This window comes from Mycteria americana, chromosome 2, assembly GCF_035582795.1.
Source record: "Mycteria americana isolate JAX WOST 10 ecotype Jacksonville Zoo and Gardens chromosome 2, USCA_MyAme_1.0, whole genome shotgun sequence".
In the NCBI taxonomy this organism is placed as follows: Eukaryota; Metazoa; Chordata; class Aves; order Ciconiiformes; family Ciconiidae; genus Mycteria; species Mycteria americana.
The window spans coordinates 47,537,830-47,559,703 of NC_134366.1; the positions used below are offsets into that span (position 1 = coordinate 47,537,830).

The following is a 21,874-nucleotide window of genomic DNA, read 5'->3' on the forward strand; positions in this document are numbered from 1 at the left end:
TGTCTGTTCAATGCATGCTTCAAGAGTATCAGTGTTGCTTGTGTAAGCAAAAGCTGGCAATGTGGAAATGTAACTGCAACTTCCACTGGCTATTTGCATTTGTAATGGCTGTAACTTCGGTATGGAGGGCAAAACTGCGCATGAACACGCTTCTCAACACCAGCATCACTTCTTTTGCTTTACCCTTACCAGGCTACTTTGGGCTTTTGAACTTTTAAATAGGTATTTTACTGTTGCAAGAAGAAAATGTAAAAGAATACCCTGACAGCCTCCTTGGCGGGAGTTGACAGGAGGTACTTGATGCCTCCTGTTGAGGAAAATGGTGGGAGCGCCTGAGGGACGCCCCGGCACCTCTCTCGGGGGAGGAGGCCTTCCGCCGTGCCCGTGTTCGTGAAGAAGAGGCCTTCGTTCATGCCTGCGTGGGGAGGAGCCGATTCCCGCCGGGAAGAGAGACTGTGTGGGGCGGGAGCTCCTTCCCGGCGGGCCGGGGGTGGGGGGAACCACCCGTGGGCCGGCCGCCGCCCCGCTCCTCCCCTCGCCTCCGTCCCTTCTCCGTCGCGGTGAGTGCAGGGGAAGGGCGAGGGGCGGAGGAGGGTCGCTGGGCCGCTGCCCGCCTCGCTCACCACTCGCGGCCGGCGGCTGCGTGTGTGTGTGAGGGCGGCCGCCATGTCGTGAGGGGTGGGCGGCGCGGAGGGACGGGGGGGCGAGGGGCAAGCGGGAAGGGGGGCGGCAGCAGGTCAGCGGCTGGCGCCGGGAGAGGGAGTGAGGGTGTAAGTCAAAGTTTCTGCTTTTTGTAAATCAGAGTTTCCCTGTTACCGCGGGAAAGGCTGCGAGGTGGAAGGGGAGGGCTGCGCCCCGGCCGCTCCCGCTGGCGTCTGCCTCCCGGTGAACTTCTCGCGCTCCCGAATTGAAAATTTTGGGACTTTTTCGTGTTTCTTCAGCAGGGGCCCTTCCCGCCTCCGGGGAGGAGGTTGCCGTGTGACAGGCGATGTTAGGCAGAGAGGGAGGAGCGGGGCCAGCCCGCCGGCTGGGACAGGCAGCAGTGCTCCCGCCGCTCCTCGGCGAGGGAAGCAGCGCCTTCATACAAAATACAGCAACGCTACCAGGAATAAATACTGTGACAGATGCTGGCTGGTGACGTAATTTTCCTGAAGGCCATTGGGGAAGGGTGGCGAGGTCCTGAAGGGCGGAGGAGGTGGGAGGGAGCGGGTGGAAGGCATCGCTTACCTGCCGTGGAGCCCGTGCCCGCCTCGCCTGTCCCGTGAGCGACGGATACAGCTGTAAAAAAAAGCCATTTACTTGCCGTAAAGCTGAAGATCCGTATCCATGCGCTGACTCAGGCGGGAGTCGTTTAGGCCTCGGTGCTTTGCTCACTTAACGAAGCTGGAAGAGAGGGAGGCGGGGGCCGTTTGCCTGGGGCCGTTGGTGCCCCGTGGCTGTGGGGAGGCCATGGTATGGCATGGCATGGCGGGAGGGTGGTCTTCCTCCACGCCGGGGTGTTGCTGGCACCCAGCAGTTAACGCTGTCCCACATCGATACCTAGGGAGTCCCCGCTCAGGACCCCATTTTGCTGGATCGATGGATGCGCAGGCACAACCGAGCGGTGGTCTCTGGCAGGGGAACTGGCTGTAGCTAATTAGGTTTGCTGTTAATGACCAGAACAAAGCTTGGGAGATAGAATTAGGAGAGCTGTGAATATGCGATTCCATCAATTGCAACTTTAATTGTAGAATTCACTGCAGGTTGAATGTGAAAATAGTAAATAACAGTAGAAAAGCGGTTCCATTTTGTAGATATACCAGTAAATTGTTCCCCTCCTCCTCCATTTCTTAAAAACACCCAAGATTTCTCTGATTGAAGAAAATTTCTTTGCTTTTTAGTAGTGATTCCTTCTCATTTATTGAACTTTTCCCACCAGAAAGGAGTTATCAGGAAGCCACATAAAATCCTTTTGACAGGGGCTTGTTAATTTATCCAAACATTGTATATAAAGTTCTGTTTCTTGAAAAGTAAGCTGCTGGGAAAAGTAGCAGCAAAACCTGTGAGGGATATGAATATTTCTGTAAAAGCCTGTGCCTTTTAAACAAAAGCTTGTCAGTTTACCAGGTAGAGGCAGAAATAATTTCTTCTATGTTCTTTTATATCTGTTGCTCTTCAAGCAACTAGGGATGGCTACAAAAGCTTCTGCTACAGTCAAAGGAGAGGGAGAGAGGGGAGGGGGGGAAAAATCACTGAAAGATGCTGATCTCGGTGACCCCAGAGCAATGCAAAATCACATGAGTTGTTAATGGATTTACACTAGTGTGATGTTAACGTATGGCTCCTAGGGCATTTATTGACATACATAGCATCGATGATGATAGTTACACAGAGATTGTAAACTGGGGTATGATGAGTGTGTTTTAACTCATAGATACAGAATATCATTTCAGATCAGTACAGGGACTACAGCTCTACTAATGTACCATTTGTGCTATAAAAATAAAAGGGAAATACATTGTATTTCCTCTGGGAAATACATTGCATCGCTTCTCATCAAAACATGCAGACTTTTTGTGTAGTATATGTGCCCATTTGCTTCTAATCTCTATGCATTTTTTTACTGTTCTTGAACTATGTAAAATAGTTGAGGTTCTTTTAAAGGTGAGAGCTGCTGTGTGGAAATACATTCTGTCTTATTCATTTGTTATAGTAAAAGACTGGCTGCTGTGGCACACGTGAAATAAGATGTGGAAAATCAGTCTCTTTTCTGTCTCTCCTGGTGATAGCAAATAGTTTAGACTGGCCTGACTGAGTCTAGATTACCATTATTGATGAAAAAGCATGTCAGAGTCTCCAGTTCCCCTCTTGCTGTAATGACTCTGCAGTTGGGTGGCTGGCACTGTAAAATAGCTTTTCTCAGGAAACAAATCTGACTTGGAGACACAAAGGGCACAGATTTTCGTCTGAAATGGCGTGCTATTTTCATACAGCCACCCATCTAAGAGTAATTGCATTTTGAATACTACAGACAGAAGGCTATGCCAACAGAGACTCCACTAGCTCTGGGCTGGCACTGAGGTTTGTGTGTGTGCTTTGCTGTTGTCCTGCCAGAGCTGGCTACTAGGTGCTGTGAAAATCCTGAAGATAGTCCAGCTACTGGCTGCTGATAGCTAGGTATGTGGCACAGGACTTTTTTTCACAGGCAATTTAGAGGAACAGTTTCTGTCAGAATAGCAAGACTACAGAAGAAGTAGTATTGACTGAGTTTTCAGCTCTCCAGAAATATTCTGGTTTGGTCTTAAATCAGCTGCTTTAAGGGACAGTTGTTAATTAATTTGGTCCTTTACTGCTTCATCCTACGCAATCTCCTTGGGAGCAGCCAGCTCAATGACGAGTGAATTCCCTAGTTTACCCAAAACGTTTTTTAGCTATTCTTTAAGATCCTTCAGCCCCTGTATCTACAGCATTTACATTTAGTAAGACCTTCTTGTGATAAATGTTGATGCTACCGATAAACCAGAGTAATCTTCACTGCCAGAGGACGTGCAGCACTGGAAGTTGAACAGGCATAGCAGTTTTGTTGAAAGAAGAGCAAGGAGATCTTAGTGAAAAGAGGATGTGAGAAGGGCAGGGCCAGGGAAGATATAAATATGTACATGCTTGCACAATGCTGAGAACAGAGGGAAGTCAGAAGAACCACTAGATAAAAGCACCTTCATGCAGAGGCCATCAGCACTGCTGGAGCTTATTGACATGGATTATACAAAACCATGCTGTAAGCACTGATACTTTTACCATACCTCTTAACTATGATGAATTTCATTTCCCTTTTTCATTTCCCTCCTTATCTCTGGCATGATCCCTATCTTTCTTCCTCTTTGTTATTCTCAGTTATGCAGGCTTATGATATGCATCTCTTGCCAGACTTGCTGTTGCTTCTCACATCACTTCAATCCCCATTGACACTTCATTTGGCCAAGGCCCTGTCTTCTGTCTCTTCTTTGCCTTTACAATTGATGGGTGAGCACTCTGATTCTTTTTAATTCCTGGTAGTCAGTTTCTGTCTTCTTCAGTTGACCAAAGCTGCTGTCCTCAAAATAGCTAACTGAATTTCCTCTCCAACATCATTGGCAGCCTCTTGAATAAATCATGTTTTTTTATTTTTCCTCTCAGGAACAAGAAGTCTGCTTTTCCCCATAAGCGTCTCTCCGTTGTCTCCCCATGCTAGACTCCTGCTTCGCCCAGGTATCATATCTCTTGTCTATCTCCATTCCTCCTTATGTGTTCTGCTGTTTCAGGCTTGAAAAATCTTTCCCTTTCTCCCCTTGTACATACCTTTCTGTGTATAAACCTCAATGCTAATGTTAATTTCTCTAAATAGATGTGTTCACAAACTTGCTATTAGAACAGGTGATTTCTCTTTATCGTAACATAGTGATGTCCGTAACAAAAGATTGTAAGAACCTCAAGGTGGATTTCAGGAAAATTACTTTATTCACTAGCCCTTTCAGAAATGGAACAGTTCCAGAAATGAGGCAGTAGTTCGCAACAGTGGATGTTTTTAGATTTTGGTCAGTGCACTGAGGTGTCTCACATTAAAGTATGTCTCAGTCTTTTCTGCCAGCATCCCCATGACTGATGCCACATCAGTCATAAGAATTGCACTGGAATTGAATCCAGCATCTGGAGTGCCCAAGATACAGCAAAGAACACTATATGCACTCTAGCAAGCAAATGCTTTCAACACATATTTATAAGCTGCATAAGCATTTACCTTTAAACATACCAGATGTGTAACCTACCATTGTAAAACTAAAAGATTCTTGTAAAAAGAGACTTACTACTTTGTAACCGTGTGATCCCTCACTGAAAAGACTAATGTTAAAGCACTATGGAAGCTGGGACTCTTTCCAGAAAGAGGGGTGATGGACTTGCAGATAAGTTGGAGACCTCATGATGTCAACACATTGGCCTTGTGTTTAAAAAAAAACAACAAAAAAAACCCCTCAACAATCCCCCCCAGCAAAACAGAATCATGTATGTCAGAATCTTACAGACAGTGTGTTTCTCTACGAGAACAAGCATGTTTCTCATGCTGATCAGGACTTTTAGGTGCTGTTGCACCTAGGACTGCTACTGTAGAAAATTTTTGTGTTTACTTCAGTCTGAGTAGGATCTGAAGTTTCTTCATATAGCTGATACACTTTGCTACAAATGTGCACATACCTGCCTTGCTCTTAACTACATGTGGCAGGAAGTCTTTCTGTTTCAGCATCATTTAAGGTGTTCAGCCACTCATCTGATGTGACATTTTCTTCATTTATGGGTGGTGGAAATTTCTATTTTTTCTTATTAGAAGAGACTGATGAAAGTTACTGTTTTCTCCAGTACTGGGTGCTGTGGTTTTTTTGCCTTAAAGTTAATACTGCCACAGAAAATATCACTAAGTACGTCATCGTGCACAGAATTCATATGGCCAGCTCTGACTTCCCTGCTCGGCATTTTTGCTCTTTCTCCTTTTCTCCCCTGATGCTTAGCCTCACTTCATATTGTTTTCTGATTGCTCTCTTGTTTCTCCACTCTCTTGCAGATCACCCTGTGTGAAAGGGAACACGCTGTCTCCTGCAGCATACGTATGCACACCCCTTCCAATAGCAACCAGGTTCTGTACTGACTTGGACTTAGTCAGATGCAGGGCAGGCGTCTTTGAGACTTTCTGATCTTTCCATATTTTCCATGTTCTTGTCCTTTTGCTGTATTTCTTCTTTCTTTTCTTATCCTCTTTGTAGATGGATCTGAAAGAGTGAAGAAAATACTTATATTTGTTTTGTACACATGACAGCACTTTGGTTCATTATTATGGTTTCCTGGATGTCTCATTTCTTCTCACAAAGTAGAAAGAAAGAAAATGCATTAGGATAATGTGGTCCTAGAATGACCAAAGCAAGCAGGGAACGTTGGGTAGTTGCAGTATCTTGAAAGAAGAGGGTTACTATTTCTATTGCATGTGTTTTAAGGTGACTCTATCTCTTTAAATAAAGACTTGCAAAACCTTTAGCGTAAATGACGTTTTCAACATTGTTTGGTCTTCATGATAGAGTTCATTTATGGAATGAGCTTTCTTGAACAAGAGATGTGCCAGTGTGGCTTCTAGGAAGCTGAGTGACTCAGAAATCAGCCACTTCATCTGGTGGGTCATGTGAATGGCATAATGAAAGGTTGATTTGTCTGAGTAGATGTAGTCACTTTACTCATGTGGTAAGAAAGTCAGATCACTTGGTTACATTCCCTTTGGTTGGAAGAGTTTTGCAGTTTTGGAGTTGGCTGTGATCCAAAACAGTTGTGCTGGGGATTTATAGAATTTGCCTGCTCTCAGCCTTTGGAAGGCTCAACCCTTAATGCAGTTATCTGCATCTGTGCAGATCAGCAACCGTAAGTTAGGACATATTGGTCTCTTGAAATCAGAGGAGCTAAGCTGGTTTGCCCTGTGGTTCTAAGTGTAGATAAGTAGTATCACTAAAATGCAGTAGTATAAACTGTGTCCTTCCCCAGCGTCAAGCAGGAGAAGCTACACTGATGCAGACTGCAGCTTCTGGTATGGAAAACCCATAGAAATGAGTTTGTTCCAGTAGCATGTCACCTAGGAGAATCTGTGAGCTGGCAGGGCTCAGTTATAGCTTGTCAGGGGAGTGCTGGGGAGCATTTGGAATGTTTGCTGGCACTGTACATGTCTTGGGAAATTGTGAGAATTTTGTAGCAGCAGAGCTGGCACCTTTACAGAATTGCTGAAGAAGGGCTTTGTGTTTTGTTTTTATTGATATGAATGTAATCAGAATCTAAGAACATTCTTCCAAATATCCCTTGACCTGCTAAAACAACAGTAGGTTTTACCTGTTACTAGAGGGTGCCAGTAATCTGTGTTAATCATGCAAATTCTCATTGTCTGTGTGGAGGTGATTCAGTTGTGATCTTGCAAAAAATCAGCTTTTTGCATGGGAAATTGTACGTGCAAGGTTTGTACCTAAATGAACTTATTGTTGAATTGTAATTACAATATAACTTCATGCCTGCTATATGGTATATTAACTGCAATTAAAAAAAAAACCAAACCTTTAGTAATACAATAGAGAGCAGTTTGATCCTGATTCCTACTGCTTTACACCTTGTAAAGAAAAATGGGAATAAATGGCCATCTAAAAAGAGCTCCCAAGAGCTGGTATAGAGAACAAGGGCATACACAGTATATATATTTGTAGACAGGGACAGAACATTCATGCTGAAGAGTATGGTTTCTAAACAACATCTCTACAGCAATGAGAGGGTTTCCTGAGCCCATAGCTGTCTGAGTTAACAATCATGTTGTGTCTCTAGGTGTACATATGGGGGCTGAGGTCGGGCATTCAAGCCTAAGTACACAGGCTTTAAATTGATATCTTCATTACAAGCTGTATTGTGTGCAATCTCTTGGTTTTATGAAGATGGAGGTGGGTTGGATGCCCAATGCAGTAATGAATATGAATTTTGATGCTGTCTTCTGGGCCTAGTTCATCATATGGGGAAAGAGTCTGTTAATTCAGTTATTCTGTGCAATTCCTGCTCAAGGAGAGGTCCAGATTTTTTGTGTGAATCACTAGAGATGGGATCTTGTATACTTACAATCACTTATTTCAGTCCTTTCTGTAACGTTATTTTTCAGATTCTGAAAAACTGTATTTTTAACTTCTATGGTTACTCACTTGAATTTGGTAAGATTAACCAAATTAAACCAATGCAATGATATATTCACTGTTTTACACGCTGTCTGAACCAATAGCTTTAGGAGGTGTGAAGTGCTCTGTGCCCCTAAGTGGTGTATTAGCTCTGAAATCTACAGCAACATTTTCACTGTTAGCATCATTTTACTCTCGGCTATCTTAACAGAAACATCTGATCCGTGGTTTTCCCACTAGTGGTCTCACTACTGCCTCTCAAACCTGGTGCCCTGGAGCTAAAGGCTTTTTCCTAGTTTAGCTAAAACTGTCTCAGAGTTCACAAGGCCTCACTTACAGGGACAGTTACCGTATTGGCAACACTTTATACAGGGTCTGTTGTTGTAACAAGGAAAAAGCAAAGTGAATTGCTACTATAAATTAATTCCTCCTACAAAATTAATTGCTATGAAATGTAATTTTATTCCATTTATTTCCTTGTCCAGATATGTTTGGACAGATGCCCTGCTTTGTCTATTGAAACATGAAAAGCTAATAAAAAATTATGCACTAAGAACAGGCAGTTAATGAAGCAGATGCCAGTGGTGTTGTTTGAGGCAAGCTACAGTAAAGTACTGGTATTAGAGGGGAGACTGCCTGCAGTAGATAATTTTTTTCCAAAACCTGAACAAATGAATGGAAGTACCTGAGGAAGAAATCAGAAATTTTTCTTAATAAAGTTGGCCATATTACACAGGGGTTGGAAGTATTCTTTGATGGTTAATTGAAGGATGTATCTGCATAGGATAAGGTTTTAAATTGAGGTTCTATACAATTACTTTTTACAGGCTTGGTAACGTGAAGGACAGATTGCCTCTTTCCCCAAAGTTAACTCCAAGCTGACTTCTCACTGCAAATGGACAGTTTGTCAAAGATGAGGCTAGGTGGAGCAGCTTTTTGCTATCTCAACTATGGAAAGCCAACTTTGTGCTAACTTGGACATTTCTGTGAAAAAACCTCCAGGAGCAAGTCCTCCTTCCTTCATTGCTTTGTTGAAGGTATACCGAGAACTTCTGGTCAGTAGAATCCGAAACACACAGTGTTTGATTGACAACTTGATTAAGAATGACTACTTCTCCACTGAAGATGCAGAGATTGTTGTCCAATTTCCAACTCAAGCAGATAAGGTATTCTTTTTATTTCACTAGCCAGCGTAAGCTTTTTGTTGCTTTCAATTTACCACTGGGTTTTATGGGCTTACCTGGCAATTTTACGTCTAACGTCTTTTCTAGTCTTTGTTATTCTGGAGTTTCCCCACCCCGTTTCTTCTGCACAAGTGTCTCCAGCACATCTCTTTCCGGCATGGCTGGCACTGCTTGTAACGCCCGTTGGCAGCTGTAAGAACGAGCAGGGTGATAATTGCTGTTCTGTCCTCCCAGCTGCAGCTTTGTCCTCTGATAAAGAGGTGACCACAATGTCTGTTAAAGTGCAGCTTGCAACACGCAAGCCTTCATTATTGTGCAGAGTATTGCAAGGAAAATCTACTTCAGGATGCTGTGCGACAGATCATCCTGCTTTAGAGGAGGAGAGACAGAAATGAAATATTATTTTAGAAGTTAATGATTGTGTGTTGTCCATGTGCACACCTTCCCTTCTCTTTAAAGACCTATGTACAATGTAAATGTTTGTACGGAAGATTGCTATATCCTAACACATTTGGTTTTTTGATTCATCTTTGCATATCAGTAGCAAAAATTATTTCCTGGTCTTTTGATAGGAGAAAATTATCACAGGTACACAGTTGCTCTTTGCATCATGACTTAAAACAAACTCCTGATCTGTTTCCCTGACCAACCAGCAGCTTCAGAATAATGTCACAGTTAGAGGCAGGCAAACCATAAAAAATTTAGAGGCCTCGGACTTCACTAACAGTGCAGATTTTCATAAAATAGTAATTCTTGCTGGCAAGCTGGAATGGTAACACAGTGCTCACTCTGTGCATAGGGTCAAAGCTGAATAAATGCATGCTGTATGATCATCTCCATTTCTTATTGTTCAGCATAATATACATGATTGTTGCAACAAAGCTGAGGGGGAGGCAGTGCATCAGGAGTCTAAGCAGAGGCAGAGAGCAGGCCACAATAGTAAGTGAAGCGGCCTCTGTGGGAGCTTCTCTGGAAGGCATAAAATTGCTTTTTAGAGCATACAAATTGTCAAAAAATACCGTGCTTTTGCTGTGCTGTATGTACCTCACCCTGCCTTAAGCTCACAAGAGACCACAGTCTCTAGAAACCTTTGTCTGGTTTAGAACTGAATTCTTCATTCATTTCCAGCAAGAAGAGGATCCAGACATTCAAAACAGGCCTCCAAATGATTGCTCTGTCCTGCAGAGGGTTTTGTACTAGGGTTGCCCTGTACTGGTTGCACAGAGATCAGATTCTGCCTTGCCTTAGAGGTAACGCTTAGTCTTGAACTGCTCCAGCCGCTGCCTGGTAGCCATTAGTTTTAGTAACAGTTGCAGGCAACGAGTCTATTGTACAGAGAGAGCCTGCAGAATTGAGTTGCTGTGTTAAAAGGAAGAGTTGTTGGGTTTTGGATCTGCATTAAGATCCAGAGAGAGATTCTGCGTACCCTGCTTCGGATCTGGCTGGATCCTGAGGTGAATCTAAATGTGACTGGAATATTTACAAACCAGAGGGTGAATTTAGAGCACTGAGAAACCACCCCTTTCTTTTTTATTTTAGCCAGCATGGGATTTAAAATTTACTATCTAGCCAGGCTGAGGAAATCCTTTGGGTTCCCTATTGAGGAGCGGTATTTATCCATTTTGTTTCTGGTTAGTGTACAATTTAGCTATAAGTTCAGACCTTAACTTGCACAGCCAACTTTCTTGCAACTTCCAAATACAAAGAGAAAGTCTGTTTTGTGATGGTTCAAATTCAGAGCTAGATTTTGAATTCAAGTTTTTGAAGCACCAGTTTTGATTTTGGTGCCCTGTTCCAGTCCAAAAAGGATCCTAAAGCAGTCTACAAGTGTAACTGTGATAAAATGCTGTGCATCAATGATCTTTCACGTGGTGTTTTTTCAGGTTCGCAAAATTCTAGACTTGGTTCAGAGCAAGGGAGAAGAAGTCTCAGAATATTTCATCCGTGTCCTGCAGAAAGTCACTGATGCTTACTATGAACTTCAGCCTTGGCTGGATGAAATAGGTTATGAGCCTTCAGAGAATATTTGTAGTAAACCTGTGGTAAATACAGATCCAGGTAAGGTCATGCATGTATATCCCTTCCCTTAGAACTACCCTGCTATGCAGGAAGCTCTAACCAGGTGATGTGAGAGTAGGAGTCTAGGCAGGCACAGCCAGGGAAAATAAATGTGCGCATGCTGTGCTTGCTAGCAGTGGTAGCCAGATAATTAAAAGGCACACTGTATAACACAGCAGTCATGTTGGTATATTACATGCTGTTTTGCTAATGTCAAGCTCTTTCTGTGTTTGTGGATATGTAGCATAATGGCATAACCCCCTTGTGCCAGGTGTAGTAATTTCTAGGCCTCTGCTACAATTTATTAGCAACACTGTGATGTTTTGGCAATGGAATAGCTGGTATTTCATGATGAGGACAGTCAAGCAATGAGGCAGGTTGCCCAGAGAAGCTGTACAGACTCCATACTTGGAGATTTTCAAGATCCAACTAGATAAAGGCGTGAGTAATCTCATCTGATCTCATAAATGACCCTGTTCGGAGAAGGAGATTGGACTAGAGACCTTCTGAAGTCCCTTCCAACCTGAATTATTCTGTGATCCTAAATGATGAGTTATACCAAAAGTCAGAGTTAAAGTATTGCAGAAATAAATGCTTTCCTCTTGAGAGATTTTTTCATACTATATAAATACAAGAATTATTTTGCCCCCATCTGAAGCGAAGTTTCTGTTGCAATAAAAACATAAGCCAATATTGCACAATAACTGAGACTCCCTTTCTTTTTGCCACCTTAAAAAAGTCTGAGGTGCCTGGCACCCAGTTTCTAAAACGCATGCCTTCTATTTACAATAATAAAAATTACCAAACAAGTTAGGAAAGAATAACCACCTACCTGATAGAAATTGCAGGTAGAATATAAATATAGTGAAAAGGCAGATGCCAAAGGTAATCAGTGACCCATCAATCCCTGCCTTTGCAGAGAGTAAAACAGTGTTTAACAAAAGGCTTGCCTTTGAGTCTCAGCTGAAAGGTAGCAGCCCCTTAAAGCACTGCAGTGTCAGTACTGGCTTTCAGGAAATGGTGGCTCACATTATCTCTTTCATTAGCACCCGAATTTTCCAGGAGAGTGATGATGGCAGCACAAATAAATAGAAGTAATCTGCCAAAGAACCAATTTTACATAAGAATTTTTTTAGTTTATTACCCCCTCTCAGTTCCCAAAGAGGTGGGTCATTGTATACATAGGCTTTTTAATAATAGTCTTTTTAATAATAGTTCACTGTCTTTTCAGTTAGCAGGTATTGCCAGAAACTCAGATATGAACTGGGACGGGACTCCAAGTTTGTTATGTCATACGCTCAGAGGGAAGAGATGCTGCTTGAAGAAATCTATTCTAACAGTATTATGGAGCTGGTCAGTTTTACCAATGAGAGTCTGGGCGAAGTGTGTCAATTAGAAGCTCTTTTTGAGGATGCAGTTGGGCTAATTAATGAAGATGGAGAGACTATTTATGTCTTTGGTGATGCAGGAATTGGAAAATCCATCTTGCTGCAAAAGATACAAAGCCTTTGGGCCAGAAAAGAATTGGACATAGGGGCCAAATTCTTCTTCCGTTTCCGATGTAGGATGTTTAGTTGCTTTAAGGAGGATGAAGCCATATGTTTGAAAGACCTACTCTTCAAATACAATTGCTACCCAGACCAGGACCCCACAGAGGTGTTCCATCACATCTTGCAATTCCCTCATACGGTTCTTTTCACATTTGATGGCTTCGATGAGATCTATTCCAACTTTGATCTCAGTAGTGTTCCTGAGATGTGTTCACCCAATGAACCCACCCACCCCCTGGTGCTGCTGGTAAGCCTTCTCAGAGGAAAGCTTCTTAAGGGATCCAAGAAAATTCTTACAGCGAGGACAGGAACTGAGATCCAAAGAAACATCATTAGAAAGAAAGTGCTGCTCCGTGGTTTCTCCAGCAATAACCTGAAGGAGTACACTGCCACATTTTTCAAAGATGAGGGGCAACGAACACTGGTATTGAACCAGTTGGAAGCTAACCCCAATCTCTGCAGTTTGTGTTCAGTGCCTTTATTTTGTTGGATTATCTTTAAATGCTATGAACACTTCCATTCCATGTTTGACAGCCACGAGCTTCCAGACTGTTCTGTTACATTGACAGATGTATTTTTGCTCATGATTGAAGTCCATCTGAACCGATCTCTGAAAACAAGTTTGCTGAAGAACAACAGCAGGAGCCAAGCAGAGGTGTTCAAATCAAGAAGGGAAACTCTTCTAGCTTTGGGTAAAATGGCATACAAAGGGATGGAGAACTCTTTCTTTATCTTCGAGCAGGAGGAGGTCTCATCAGCGAACATCTCTGAAGAAGATTTGCAGTTGGGCTTTCTCAGGACAGTTAAAGGTTACAGTGGCTGTGACAATCAGTCCACTTACGAGTTCTTGCACTTAACCCTTCAGTCTTTTTTCACAGCTTTGTTCCTGGTTATTGAAGAGAAAGTGGGTGCCAAGGAGTTACTTCAGTTTTTCAATGAATGTTCTTCCACTGAGACTGCCCAGCCTACTTGCCTTCGTATTCCTTGGTTGAAGAAACAACTAGCAGGGCAGGATCCTTTCCGAAATAACGAACACTTTCATTTTACCAACCTGTTTCTTTGTGGCCTACTTTCTAGATCCAAGCAGAAGCTCTTCAGATATTTAGTTTTGCCTGCAGTCATTAAGAGGAAGAGAAAGACGCTCATCACATACCTTGGGGAGAGCATGAAATCCCATCTGAAAGGCCTCACTCGGTCCAGGCTTCCAAACTACAATCAGATTCAGGTCCAGCCCAACTTTGTTTGGATGCTGAGGTGCCTTTACGAGACTCAGAACGAGAAAGTGGGGAAGTTGGCTGCCAAACGCATGCATGCCAATTACATCAAGCTCACATACTGCAATGCCTACTCTGCTGACTGCAGTGCTATTTCCTTTGTTATGCATCACTTTCAAAAGCGCCTGGGTCTGGATTTGGACAACAACAACATCAATGACTATGGAGTAAAACAGCTGCTACCTTGTTTCAGCAAGCTTGCAGTGATCAGGTAGGAGTCTGTGCAAGCAGGTCCTTGCTTATCCTTGGTTTATTCCACAAACTGCTGGGCTGGAGGAATTGATCTTGAAAGTGGAGAAAGATGAGGATTCTTACTGTTGCTGGAAGTTAGTTTCAGATCTTCTGAAATCTTTGTTCAGCCAGTCACAGGAGCAGGGACAAGCTGTGAATTTGGAAACCCAAATGGAAAGGGTGATAAGAAGTCCTTAGAAGCTAGGACTGTTTAAACCTGTAGGTTTAGTTAGCTCCGTCTCAAATTGTTTTGTCTCGAAAAAGGATTTTTATGGGAGAAAGTGCTTAAGGGAAAAGAAGGGAAACAGAAGTGCTTCCTCCATTAGCTGAAGATTGCCTGAGCCTATCTCTGCCCTTGGTCATACGGAATAAGAGGTGATCTATTATTCACAATAACCCTTGATCAATCAAAAGCGCTGAATTTCTTGCTTTTACATCCTGCCAAGATGTCTGGCTTTCACAGAACAAAAGCTGACATGTAGTACTCCATAAAAGGATATAGTCGAAATCTTTAGATGTGGTGTTTCCCTGAGGTGATGTGGAGGGAGGACGTGGCTTGGTGTGATCAGGGAGAACTAACTCCACATCTAACATCACGAGCCAGATTGTTCCACCTCCAGTCCTTTGAGGTTGTGCGATGTAGCTATACCTCATTTGTCCAAACATTTAGGTGCAGAAAACTGAACTTCAAATATATCTTTTTGTAAAGCTCCTTCAGCCTCATGAGAATTTTTTTTAATAAATGGATTTATTCCTCCTGGTTGGCTGTGCTCTGCCTTGTTTTCCTCTAGGACTAAATCAAAGCAAGTGACACTTGTTTTTTCCAGTCAGTTGCAAATCAACTGACCTCCCAAGAGAAAGCAATAAGGAAGCTTGGGGGGAAAATGCATAAGTATGTAAGACAAAACGAAGAAGAAAAGGACAGTCTTTTCATTCTTTGTCCCTATCATATGATCATGCCATACACAGTGTGATATTAACACCATCCCCAGCACCAAACCAGTCTGTTAGGTTGCCTTTTTGTCTTTATGGCTCTTCTGATGTTAGGACTTTGATTTCTAATGACCAATTTCTGCAGGTCAGGAAATGTTTCTAACAGCTTAACCATCCCTTTCAAAGCAGCAGACTGTTCTGATCTGTAGACATTGGCTCTGATTTCTCCTATGTGCTAATGCATTCCAAAGTGACCAAGTTACTAACTAGCAAGAGCCAGGGAGGCTGTTGGTGATAAGGGACTCTCAGCAGTGAATGTTCAGCTTCAGAGTTTGTGTAGAAACTAAAGCTGGTCAAAATGTTTTCATGGGGACAGCTTTACCTGGAAAATGTGATTCATCAGAATTGGAAGGCTTCACGGGAACCTGTCCATTTAGGCAAGGTGAAAAGGCTTGAGAAGTTTAAAAAAAAAAAAAAAACCCACACCAAACCCAAAACAACTGTGAAAAGAAGTATTTTTATTCTGTGAATGATGGACGTGATTTGTTTCATGCCTAGTTGGGACAATAAAATTAGAAATGTCTAGCGCACCCATGGGACTGCAGTTCTATTTCCTGGCCAGGGCTTTTCACAACCTTTATTCAGTGGAGCCTGAATGTGTTGTGATTTTTGAGATGCCTGGCTTTCACTAGGTACTGAGAGAAGGTTGCAAGAAGAGTCGTTTCAAAAGCTTGCTTTTGCTAGGGTGTCAAGCAGAATTTCTTCCTGCGCTCACAGTAAGCACGGGAGGAGGATGAGGTGTTTGTCTCTGGTTTCTGACTTGCTACATTTTATTGTTTTCAGTTCTATGGACAGCTTCCAGAGCACTACCTTGGAGATTTGGGGCTTTGTGTTTTCTGTCGTTTTTGAAGTGAGCTGTATGAAACTGAGCTCACATCTCCCTTAATGGCTTTTAATATGTGGCATAAAGACCTGTTAAAATATCAGAGGAAAATGCATAGACCTCCAGTCATTCGTTAACTCATGGGTGATGAACACTTGTAATCTGTATTGATTCAGACTTTCTTTTCTTCCCCTTCATTCCAGGCTCAGTGTAAATCAGGTCACGGATCATGGAGTAAGGATCTTGTGTGAAGAACTCTCCAAGTACCAAATTGTGACTTTCTTGGGGTATGTACCAATTGGAAGCAAAACACTAGATACTGATACTAGAAAATAAAATTGCAATGCTGACAGTACTGACACAGCAAAGGTGGGGTGGACACCACAGTTACCTCCTCATTTACTGAACATAAGCAAAGCAGCATTTTGTGTCAGAAATGATTCAGCTGCCGTCCTGTAACAGTTCACTGGGAAAAGGACCACAGCTTCCTCTCCCATTGCACTCCCTCACAGGGTGGCCTCCACTGGCATCAAGCCCTTCTATAACACAGTGTGGACCACTGTCAGGTTACTGAACTATGTGGCCATGCTAGTTTTATACCTAAAGGCTTCTGCTAGCTGTGAAGGGGGGCGAGAGAGTGTGAGCAAGAGCGTGTGCGCTTTATAGCTAGAGCCTCCTGTCTTCCCTGCAGTAAACTGATTTATTTCAACTATGCAAAGCAGATACAGTTTGGTAGAGACTAGTATCAGAAACATACAGTTTCAAGTGTCATGTTCATTGTACCAATTTCTTCAAGACCTTAATTAGTTCTTAATCAAGTTGAAGCTGGAAGGCATGTTAGCTCTGACTTCCTGCTCTTGGTTAAGTGGCTACATAAAAATGACTTTTTGAGAAGTGAATGTGAATACCAAGAATCTCCTCTTTCCTACAGTGCCCTAATGTAAGTACATCTGCTCAGGTATCTGATCTTCAGTAACATTTGCAAGGGGATTTTATGACTTTTAAAAGACCAAAAATACATTCTTCTGGTGTTTTCTCTTCTGACTTCTCTTCTGGCAATATGATTTCTGTACTAACACAGGAATAAAGGGAAGCTTTGTTTGCTTGGGGAGACCATTTATTAAAAAAACCATATAAATATTTTCCCATGATTTAATGTCTGGTCTCCTTGTATTTTATATCTAGCCCTTCGCAATATGAATTGTATATCAAAACAGAAATACAAGCAACTGTGAATGTGTACAAAGCCGTACAAAAAAGATAGATGCTGTGTGTGCATTATAAAACATTCAGGTTGTAAATATTAAAGTTACAGCAGGAATAACCTATTTTTACCAATGTGATTTTTCTTTAAGGTTATACAACAATCAAATCACTGACGTTGGAGCCAAATATGTTGCAAAACTCATTGAAGAGTGTTCAAGCCTTGAATACGTTAAGTATGTTAGATTTTTTTTTCCCCTTCTATGATATCCTGATAAAGGTAAAGCAGCTTGAAACAGGAGGGAGAGTGGAAAAAAGACAAAAATTATGTTTCAAATAAAATATAACTTAGGTTGCAGTTGTATATTCTTTTACAGTAGTCTAGCAGTGAATGACAGCAGGTGAAACTCTTGAATCCATAGTCTTTACTGGAATATAGTACTAAGCAAAAGAAGAGCATGAGACCTGTTCTTTACCTAAATCCAGTCTGAGCACCTGAGTGAGGCTTAAGTGGTGCATGAACCTAGCTGCCCCTTGCAGTAGGCAAATTCACTTGGATTTAGTACCAAGCTTCTTTTCTATCTTGTCTTTTACGGGCCATTGGAGTCAGGCTGTGCTGGTATCATACCTCAACTCTGGAATTCCCCCATTTCACTTGGTGAGTTGTTCCCTTTAATTCCTGGAACTTCCCCAGGTAAGAGTGTCTGGCCATGCACAACACTGGTTTGACGTAAAGGTAGATCATTAACCAACGGTTTAATTGTGACCATAGCAGAAAATAGAGGTAACTACAGCAATGTCAGCTGCTGGTATGAGTGTAGCAACTGGCAGCCAGGGACTCTCGGATTCTAGCCCTTGTTCTGCCACTAACTTTCTCTGAAACCCCACACTAGCCACATCCTTCCCACTTGAAATATTTGCAGAGTTTTGAAATCCAAAAGCACTCTGGTTCTTTCACTGCTTTGACACAGTGCTTTGCTTATTTAATCTCACAAAAAAGCCTGTTGGAAGATGGTTACTTTCAGACTGCATAGTAACCCCAGAGATTATTTTGAGATAGAGTGCGTATTCATGTGCCTGAAGTCAGTCAAACAAGCCAGTTTTACTTTATGTAAATGTAGTGGGTTCAGGGGTTTTTGGATTTGGTTTGTTCTTTACATCAATGTATATGCAATTGAGACTTACCTCTTCCTTGAACTCCAGCCGTTTGATATCCCCACATAGGCCAGAAAAAAAAAAGTTCTTCTGCAGAGTGCCAGCCAGAGACACTCACTGCTGCACTGACCTATGCCACTACCTATAGCCTGTGCTCAGAACAGAAAGACTTGAAATTATTACAGTCTGTGCTTATCAGGCTGCAGTCTCCTCTGGAGCCACACAACCAAGAAATAGTCTGTTCCCTGTGGTATCATGAAACATGCTGCATGTAATTCATGTACTCTGTAGCAACTGCTGATATTATAAACTATATTAAAAACTAAGCAGGGGTCCTTGTCTTGAGGATCAGTTCCTAAAGCTCATTTCTGACATACTGAGCACCAAAACCAAGACTCTATAGTAATACTTCTGATTCGGAGGGCTGACATACAAAATATGTAAAAGACAACATAAAATTATGTCTTTTAATCAAACGTCTGCAGTATTTTTTTATTCTAGGTTAATCTTTGATAACTGTAGCTAGCCTCCAGAGTTAATTAGCCTTAAATACTTCTATTGCTTTCTCAGCTGGTGTTCTAATAGCTGTGCTGTTGTAAGTGATGTACCTCATCAATTCCTGTATTTTGTGCAGAATAGGAGCAAACAAAATAACGAGCGAAGGAGGGAAGTGCCTTGCCCAGGCCATCCAGAAGAGCAAGACAATGTTTGAAATCGGGTAAGTTCGGTGCTAAGGAGCAGAGCTCAGGGCTTGGTCTTGTCAATGCATCTGTAAATCCCTTAGGGTTCCTTCTTTCATTCTTGCCTTCTTCTGCCATTCCTCCCCATGGCGACATTAGAACAAACCTGTGTAGAAGCATAGCTGCATTTTCCACTCAGAGGGAAAAGGAGGGTTGCTTTATTGTTCTCCAGTTCACACAATGTTTGTTTTGGGTTTGGGGTGTTTTTTCCCTGTTCTGACAGAAACTTGAAGGACCTTGAAGGAGGGACAAACTAACAAGAGGACAGTATGTAAAGATAGCCACTTTCCTTACGGCAACATAGCTGTTCTAGAGAGATTTGGTCATTTTTAAAAGTCTGGGTGGTTTTATGACTATTGGCAATGTACCTAGTTATTGAGTGTCATTGTTATAATTATCAAACCTTCTGCATCAAGTCCTGATAAAGTTGCAAGCTGGGAGAATAAGAAGGAATTCCCATCATCCTTCTCCCTAGTCTGTCCCAAACTGGAGAGTGCTATTATTGGAGAGAGGTCTGAATGTACTGTAAGTAAACCTTTAATCCCTGTCCTCTTTCTCAGGAGAAGTGCTAGACTTGAGAGTTTGACACCCCACCCCCACCCCCACCCCCCCACCCCCCGCTCTGGCAAATCCCAGTCCTTTCCATTCTACAGGAGAACATTTTTCTCAGAATCTAATACTCAAATACATGGAATTAAAACTTCTGTTTGGCCATTGTGAATATCATAATTACCCTGAAATATGAAAATCAGATTTGAACGATCAGATTTTTGGCCTTTAATTTTGTTGTTCAACAACATTTCACAAGTATAGTCAACAGCATGCACACTTCCATTGTCATATAGCTGGGTCTGCTGTGCTGTACTTGCTGTAATTTCAGTGAAGGACTCCTATTTTCTCCTGTGGAGGAAATAATCACTCCAAATGGATTTAGGATAGCTTGGACAGAAATGTTTAAACAGATATATTCAGCATTTACATAATAAACTACATTGGGACTGAAGGACAAGGAAATTCTAGGGAACTTACTGGAAGTGGATGTGTTTAGTGGATGTGACCACAAAGCTCAATTGATCTTAAAAGAGTTGCCAACTAATTACCCATCAAGCTGAGTGTGGCTCTGAGTCATCAAGCCATGATCCCTGTTAAAAAAACCTTATACCTCAGCAGAGGCGCTTTCAAGCCTCATAGGGTGAATTTTCAAAGTGGTTGGTCTGCATAGAAAAGATTTGACCAGGTACTGCTATTAAATGTTGATCACATCTCTGCAGCTTTTACCCCATTACCTTCTCTTAACCCTTTGTGTTACCAAGGGTTGTTTTGCCATTGGAAATACTATTCCTTACAAATGTGTGGAAGAGCCCAGGGTCATACTGTCCCTGTGAGATTTTGATCTTTTTCTTGGCAGCTGGAGATGGAGGAGATACCACTTGGGTATAACGCTGAAGGAATTGTAACTGTTTTGCCAGACTCTTCTGAAGGAGAGGGGGAGCTTGTAGAGCAGTTCACTTCAGAAAGTCACCCATTTGGGTGTGGGCCCCCATGCAGTTGTGCATCTGCAGAGTCTGTCCAAGACCTGCACTGTGTAAAGGCCAGTCTGTGCCCAACAGGTAACAGGAAAACTGCAGCAGGGGTATGGGGAGGAAATGCTGAGCAGGGAAATGATAGGATTTAGGACTTGTGTTTCTCACGGCAGCTAACTGTACAGGACCACGAGACTCCTTTACCCCGTAAGGGTATAGCGCTGCGGAGGGTTTGCCCAGTGCAGCAAGGTGATCCCAAAAGCACTCCTGCTGCAGCAGGCTGTCTCCTAGAGCTGCTTCTGTGCTGTGGCCTTAGGGTACTGGTGAGTCAGCAGAGACTGGTGGTGTGGTGTGCAGGGAGTGGAACATGCCTGGCTCAGCGGGGAGGGTACCTGCCAGGTTTCTCACAAGCCTGAAAGACCGTGAAGTAATCAGGGAGGGGGGGAAGAGGAAAAGGGAGAATGCAATGACAAGGGGCAGTAGGGCAGCACACCTGATATCTCCTGGTTTCCTCTCTTCACCAGGATGTGGGGTAATCAAGTTGGAGACGAAGGAGCAAAGGCATTTGCAGAGGCCCTGAGGAACCACCCCAGGTTAACAAACGTGAGGTAAAACACCAGCGGAGCCAGGCAGCTCGGCATAGTGCTGGCTTTCCCATTGTGCTTTGAAGTGATGATTCTTCCCACCAAGCATTAGCTTGGAACACCATCTGGTATTGCAGCCTTCTCTGTGTAACCAACAGGCTTGCGGTGCAAGCAAGAGGCCAGATTGAATCAAAAAGCCCTGTGCAGCCATAAAGCAAGTTATAAATATTGCATTTTTCCTCTATCTGGCATCCTTTCCTCTATCTGCACCTCCTCCCCTTACCTGCACAGAGTTACTGGCATTTGTGAAAGCACATGGTCGGTGGGTGCCATTTTGATCTGGGAGCATTAGCAGAAGGATGCACCAGCTGTCACAGAATCAGGCTCCCAGTGAGCTCAGTGTTAACAGTTTCTGTTGCGAAGGTACACCAGCTTTACCAAAGTAATTTTTAGGTGATAAACTGGTTGGGTAGGGACTGGGGCATTCTTACATTCAGGCTCATCCTGTACTCCAGTGGAGCTATGATACCACGCGTGCAGTGCTAATGAGATGTAGGTCTCCCTGGAGTTCAGTGATACATCTCAGACGAGCCTTCTGGAAGCCCTAGCATGGGTGAAGTTGGTAAGCACAGCACTGGGAGAAGTCAGCAGTGTAAAACAGCCCATCCCCTGGCAGACTTTCAAATGCTGGCTAGGGATTTAAAGATGCATATTGTGGCAGCTGCTGCTGTTTTGGAGTCCCTCCACACAGCTGGAGCACTGGGTTCATGGTGATCCTTTTGATTTGTCTCCCAGTTCCACGGTGAGGGAGCAGACGAGGCTCCTTGGTTTCCCCACAAGGTGGCACATGGCACTAGTTTCTTTA

General features: G+C 42.9%; 1 protein-coding gene across 6 annotated transcripts in view; it reads left to right on the forward strand.

Annotated features, from left to right (window-relative positions):
- The first annotated feature begins 489 nt into the window (after nt 1–489).
- Nucleotides 490–21,874, forward strand: part of NOD1 (nucleotide binding oligomerization domain containing 1) — a 30,019-nt gene continuing 8,634 nt past the window's right edge. For 3 of the 6 annotated variants that reach the window (XR_012774239.1, XM_075493236.1, XM_075493240.1), the window contains exons 1-10: nt 490–560; nt 3,532–3,757; nt 4,156–4,227; nt 8,519–8,857; nt 10,759–10,933; nt 12,165–13,968; nt 16,008–16,091; nt 17,160–17,243; nt 18,797–18,880; nt 20,950–21,033. Coding sequence is in view for 5 of the 6 variants with exons in the window: in XM_075493236.1 (XP_075349351.1) it covers nt 8,642–8,857; nt 10,759–10,933; nt 12,165–13,968; nt 16,008–16,091; nt 17,160–17,243; nt 18,797–18,880; nt 20,950–21,033 (2,531 nt within the window). In the remaining variant the exon portion in view is untranslated. Of the gene's footprint in view, nt 561–750; nt 771–3,531; nt 3,758–4,155; nt 4,228–5,572; nt 5,645–8,518; nt 8,858–10,758; nt 10,934–12,164; nt 13,969–16,007; nt 16,092–17,159; nt 17,244–18,796; nt 18,881–20,949; nt 21,034–21,874 lie in introns of those variants that run through there. The other 3 variants (XM_075493237.1, XM_075493238.1, XM_075493239.1) reach the window with 3 other exon arrangements.